Source organism: Ruditapes philippinarum, unplaced genomic scaffold (assembly GCF_026571515.1).
Source record: "Ruditapes philippinarum isolate M1 unplaced genomic scaffold, ASM2657151v2 ctg842_1_1_1_1, whole genome shotgun sequence".
NCBI classification, from domain to species: Eukaryota; Metazoa; Mollusca; class Bivalvia; order Venerida; family Veneridae; genus Ruditapes; species Ruditapes philippinarum.
This window is the reverse complement of record NW_026866721.1, coordinates 185,984-192,369: the sequence shown is the minus strand read 5'-3', so window position 1 is coordinate 192,369 and position 6,386 is coordinate 185,984. Positions and strand designations below refer to the sequence as shown.

General features: G+C 32.9%; 1 protein-coding gene across 1 annotated transcript; it reads left to right on the top strand.

The window, feature by feature from the left end:
• The first annotated feature begins 1,522 nt into the window (after positions 1–1,522).
• Positions 1,523–2,822, top strand: LOC132733477 (uncharacterized). The gene is made up of 2 exons (XM_060720128.1): positions 1,523–1,915; positions 2,479–2,822. Exons 1-2 carry the CDS (start codon positions 1,588–1,590, stop codon positions 2,820–2,822), a joined length of 672 nt encoding a protein of 223 aa, XP_060576111.1. The 5' UTR covers positions 1,523–1,587.
• The last annotated feature ends 3,564 nt before the right edge of the window (positions 2,823–6,386 follow it).

Genomic DNA, 6,386 nt, shown 5'->3' with positions numbered 1-6,386 from the left:
TCATTTACAACAAACCCACGATATTAAATGTACATAAACCTATCTGAGTCACAAGGGCATGACACATACTGAAGTATACAAAATAAAATAATCCCTCTCAGTTGATAAAACCATTTTCGCTGAAAATTTTTTAACTAATATAACGTAAGTGGCTTAAAATTGTCGCAAAAAACGTTAAATAACAGTTGCTTTGGATTCCAACGAGCACTTGCTTAATTTTCATTCGATTCACGCGACAAACGTTTCTATGTAGGTCAAACCAAAAAGCAGAAAATTTCACAAAATCGATTGACCTCCTGGTCATTTAGTAAACAGAGTTTTTCTGCCAATCAGGAAAAAGGAGGCAATTCCGTCTTAGCCAACGGAAACTATTGTTACAAGCGGAACCTTATTTAATTACAGACATGCACTTCAATATTTGCACTCAAATGTATACATGTTCAATAATGACATAGTTATAAATATAAGTCACATTGAATTGGGTATAGTAAGTCGTCTGTTCTAAGGGACGACATCCTTTATAAACTTCTCGACTCTTTAATTTCCGTTAATTTAAAAATGTTATTCATCTAAACTTTATTTATTTTAACTTCGTAAGGGAGTAATCTCGTCATATTCTCGTCTCATTATACGAATATAATGGCCTTTTTGAGACGGAAATTATAGGCCACACATAAACACATGCATAGATATAATTGATTTATTCATACGCATTTTTTTTATAATATTTTAGAAATATGTAAGTTCAAGATTCTCTTTTAAAATTTAAACCTGTCTTACATTTTGGTGATTGTTTTATTGAAACATGTATTGACGGTTGTTGTTACTGAAGAAACATTATTGTTGAAATAAACTTTATTCAACATTAACTACAGTTTTATAATTATGTTGTTTTTTTATATGCAGGGTTCTCAAGGTGTTGTTTTGGATAAATATTAAGTTAATGAAAATGAACGAAAAACTGAAGAAAAACTTTTATTTATATAGTAACTGGTGAGCTCGGTGTTTCAATTATAACTAAAACTAGCAATCTGCAGTTGCACATATAGGTTGAAAAACATTTTAACTGTGTGCCTAATAGATACGTCAAAAGACTGAGTAGCAACAACGAAAACAGATTTGTTTATTCTCAATAACGAGGATGGGTCTCAATTGAAGCACTGCCTCCGAATCAAGTAACTAGTCCCCGAGACGATGGGGTTATAAGGCAGACGCACAGACATACAGGCCATAGCTTTTAGTGAATTAACAAACAAACGTTTCACTCAGTGCAATGCGAATTATCATGTATTATCGTACATGTATCGTGTAATAATGCACCAGCTAAGCGGGTATAAATTTGTTTATTTAAATTATAGATTTTAAAGCAAAATATGATTTTAAAGAATGATAAAGGTATGAATAAAAGGATTCCTGTTACACAAGTTTAAAGTCTCTTTTGCAATGAAAAGACACACATAACTTTGAGGATTTCTTTTGTTATACAAAACATTACTCGTTATCTTCCGGCTTCACTTCCTAGTTGATTGAATATTTCAAACGCTCTCCACTGGATCACACCTCAGCTTTACGTCTTTGAAGAAGGTTATGATGGAAAGAGCAATTCTTTGCGTATTTCTGAGTTGTTTGGCATTTCTGTCACCATCTAGAGCTGACGGCGGGTCTGAAACATGTCAGGTTTCTAAAGAAAAACAGTTGCTTGAAGAAATGATAAGAACGCAGTTAAAAGCTGAGGCAATGTTACAAGAGATCAGAAAAACAGAGGAGCATGTGATATCCGTTTTGGAGTATCGTAAGCAAGATGTACAAAAAAGTCTCGAGGATCTGAGAGAAGATCAAGCAAATCAAAAGATTGAAATTGACAATCTAAAGACGGAAAATGCTTATTTGCAAGAAAAGATCCAGGCTTTACAAGGTACGTTTTTTTTTGTTTTTTTTAATGTTTTATTGTGTATATATTGTCGTTCTGTTTTCATAACTTGTTACGTATGTATGATTCAATTTATGTGTCATTCTCTGATTTTAAGACGCACTGTGCCAGGCAACAAAAGATACACAAGTTTTTATACATATATGATCGTTAGATATACTAAACAAATGTTTGGCATTCTTTTAAAAGATGTAAATTATAAACCGTGTATGACACTCTTCAAAGCGACAATCATCTTTAGCATTTAATTAAATGTGTTAATAGTATCCATATTTAGAGAACTAGATTCATCAAAGCGTACAAACAGCCTCTTGTGGCAGTTTGATTGACAAACCAGTTGAAGACTTGAAAAAACAAATGGTAAAAACTTATTCCAGTTTCAAACCAGTTTTACAAAACAAAAGGAGAATTTAACAAACCGGTCTGAAAGACTGAAACCCTACTGTTTGTTATACACAAACGCACCCTAAGTAGAAAGTCGTGAGATTACTTTTATAAAGCAAGTGTTGATGTACTATGTATATTTCTAATGAATGCTCTCTTTTCAGAATCCACCAATCCAGTACCGGTCGTATTTTTTGTTGCACGTGGCACGAATTCCTCAAACATTAAGAATGGACAAACGTTAGTATTTCCAGTGATTCTCAACAACAAGGGTTCCGCCTTTAACAATGAAACAGGAGTGTTTACTGCGCCAGTGAGTGGGCTTGTATTCAATTCAAGCGTTACATTTGTGTATTTTGGGTCAGGCCAATATGTGGGATCGACATTTGTTTTCCGAAAATTTGATGTTTATTATGAAAACGCGCTTGGGACAGATGGAAGGCAATATCTTACCATTCTTGCAGCTCTGTCAGTGGAAACTTGCTCTTCTTCAAAAAGGGGGAAATAAAGTCTGGGGTAAAAAGTTCCATTCGTCTTTCGGATGGAAATAACCTTTGGGTTTTTAATACACCTTCAATTTTGCCCCGAAAACAACATTTCACCAGGTCTTACTTATTAATTGAAAAAAGTGAATTAAAACATTCAATATTTCATATCAAGTTCTATACAGTAGACAAATCGAATTAAAAAAAAAAAAATTAAAACAGAATCATTAGTTATGGAGACAATGAAAAAGTATTTTTGATGATGTCATCAATCTTTTCTTTTTTCACCAAAACACGACAACGTAATTTTTACAGGTTTAGATTATACATGCATTATCTATAAACGGTATATTTAATAAATTTATCAAAGAAAGATGATATTTGCTTGTATATGTATTGAGACTTGATGGTATGCGGCAATGTGTTTCTTAATAAAGTATTAAGGCTTAATTTAATTAATACATGTACATGTACTAGCTATTTCCTTTGAATCGTGACACGTAGGGCTTTTTTAAGATTTGGATTGTTGACAGGCTAGATGTTAAATATTTTAAAGCCGTTTTACTCTGACAAATAATTGATAGACCATTAACCTGTTAAAAAGCAAAAATGGTATCAGGATCGATAAAGATCGATAAAGATCGAGGTTCCGGGAAAAAATCAAGAATTGGACGACATACATGTATGATACAAAAGCATTATTTTAACAGAAAACGGTTTTTGGTAATTTTTAAACGATACTCTTGGAGTAAGGAGAATAATTAGTAGTTCTAGCTAGAGTATTATAATAAATGAACCTGCATAATTCAATAAACCTTTATTTGATAACAGACTGTACTGTAGAGGAATTCTTTTTGTTTCGGAGGGGGGCATATACATCATGTAGATCGTTAAAGCCTTAATTGTTCAGGTTACTCAGCATTTAAATAGAAATCGGACTGTTATTTTTTTCTTCAATATAGTAACTGTTATGTTGACTTATGGCTTTTGTTTTAGAAAAATTTGAAATAAGAATTAAAATAAAAAATAAAAACAATTTGAAATGATGTTTTCCTACATTGAGCGCATATTTAAAATATATTCAAGAAACACAACAGTCATGTACGTAACAAATGACATATTGTACAGTGCGAAAAGTGAATTTGAAATAGATTATTCATATTCACAAAAAGGCATAAACGGTTTAACACCCAGTTGCTTCAATTTTAGAATCTTTTGGGTTGAATCAACCCCGTTTCTTGATCCTTTCTGGCAGGCCTTTTTTCTTCCCAGGAAATCCCATTGATTTCCAATTTCTTTTACATTTTTTTTGGTTTTTTAGACTTCACTTTTATTTTTGATTTACTTTCTTGGTCATGAAGGAACCCCTTCTGACCAATGATTCAACCCTACTGGTATCTTTATTTCTCTTAGAATAAGGATAAAACGTATTGACTATTACAGAATTGGCATTTCGTTTTCACAAGAATATCGTCTCAATCTTTCAAAGCAAACTTGTAAATAGAAAAATGTTGGTGTTTCCATGGTTTCCAGAGATGTAGATCGATCTGGTGTTTCAAGATAAACTGAGCACTGTCCAATATATGTCCCGTAGTTTTATTATGTATCATTTCATGAAAATAAGTGAACAATACATTTTTCAGAGAGAGAGAGTCACAAGTTATTTTGACCACTTTGGACTACTTCCATTGAAAAATATCCAAATCAGTTCAGCAACGGGAAATTTAATAATCACAATCTACCCTTTTTGTCGTTAAAAGTTTTGGGTAGGTTCAGCCTTTAATTGATTAATTTCCTTTAAATTTAGCCGAGTAACATTTTTTTGAACCACCGCGTTTTGAAAAAATTACTCCCAAAATAAAGAAAATTTTATTTTGGTCATTACTTTTAAAGAGTCTATGTAAGGGTAAAATGAAATATTTCGATTAATTAAAAAAAAAAGTTTTATTTATGATGAATTCACACAAATGCTGGCTTTTAAGGCGACTTGCGAAAAATTCAATGTATTTCCATTTATTCGTTACCCACACTTTTTCCGTAAAACCAAAAAAATTTCATATGATACGGAAATAGTTGTATCGTGGACTAACCAGTTCTCAAACCTCTAAGCATTCAACAGGTCTTTTAGTGTAAATAAAGATATATCTTTAATATGAAATTAGGCAAAGCCTATGAATGGGGAAGTCGGTATTTTTATTTTACATTTTCCGTTTTAAAAGTGCCGTTTGGTATTTTATACACTGCTTCCGTTTGTTCTGGTTTCCCCTGGTGTCCGACGAAAATTGGCCCGAAAAGGGGGCCTTGCTCGCCCAAAGCGAGCTTTACCGGGTAACGCGAGGTACCTCTTTAAGTGGTGGTTTTTTTTGAAAACTTTTCGGCTCCGGAAAAAGTACCGAATTGGACACATCGCAAAACTGTTCAATTTAAAGATTTAACGATAAAAAACTGAAGAGGGAAATTCTGACTGAAAACGGTATGTGTAGACTTTGGTCACGCCGGGAGAAACGCGCCACATCTATGGGAACCTAATATTGTGGACAGGGAACCAGGAAATTGAATTTGGAAAAATCCTTGATAAATAAAAAACTATTTTTTTTTTGTTCGAATTTTCGTTGGCTTGAAAACTATTCTAGAATGAAAGAAAATGGGTCTTTAACTAAGAAAAATTGAATCCGAAACACCAATAATTCTTTTATTTCAGTCGTTTTTACGCTGTTACAGACGTTTTTAAAGTATTGTTTTATGGACGTCACAATGTTAGCGCCAAACCAGCACGGTGCAAAACAACGCTATTTTAAAAATGCGCAAAAACGTTTTTTAAGCTTTGAACATTTATTTCCACTTTTTTTAAATCCTTTATTTCGCCTTTGAAAAAATTAAAAGATTGAAAAAAATAAACAAACAAAGTTTTTAACAACGTTTTTTCAAAACTCGTTATTCAAATTTAACGACATTTTTGATATTTAAACGCAGTACGTGTGACGGTTCACACGCCACTTCGTCACTGCATTTGAAATAAAAAAAAGGGAGCGATTATTTTTCATTTACTATTTCCCCCCGTAAAAAGTTACATCGAGCTCGCTTTTGCCTTTTCTCATATTGAAATATGAAATTAGGCAATGCGCCTTATGAATTGGGGGAAGTCGTTAAAAATTCCTTTCATTCTTTCCGTTTTAAGGGTGTCATTCGGTATTACATGCACCGCTTCCGTTTTTCATTCGGAACACACGACGATTATCATTTATCCAAAAGTTGAGATTTGTTCCGTTATCGGAATACCCCGCAGCCGCCTATTATCATTGAGTTAAAATTGTAATAAGGCGGCGCCCGACTAAGAAACTGACACTGAAAATTTCATTTGATAGGTATAGAATTCTATATATTTTTTTCATTGTTTTTTTATTTGATTTTTCTTTTAAATATACACGTGTGAAGTCTATAGCCGGGCAAGCCAAAGCCCGGACCCGCTTCGGCGGCCCCGGTCTTTGACTTCCCCTATAAAAAATTCTTTACATATTTTACACTTTCATCTTTATGTAAAACATTTCTGTAAAATTCGACTGAAAAATTCAACAAATTAAAAAAAA

Bases quoted from the DNA above. Each gene is read 5' to 3' on its own strand.
- LOC132733477 (XM_060720128.1), top strand. From the start codon at position 1,588: ATGATGGAAAGAGCAATTCTTTGCGTATTTCTGAGTTGTTTGGCATTT. The intron at 1,916-2,478 runs GTACGTTTTTTT...CTCTCTTTTCAG, and splicing joins AAAGATCCAGGCTTTACAAG to AATCCACCAATCCAGTACCG.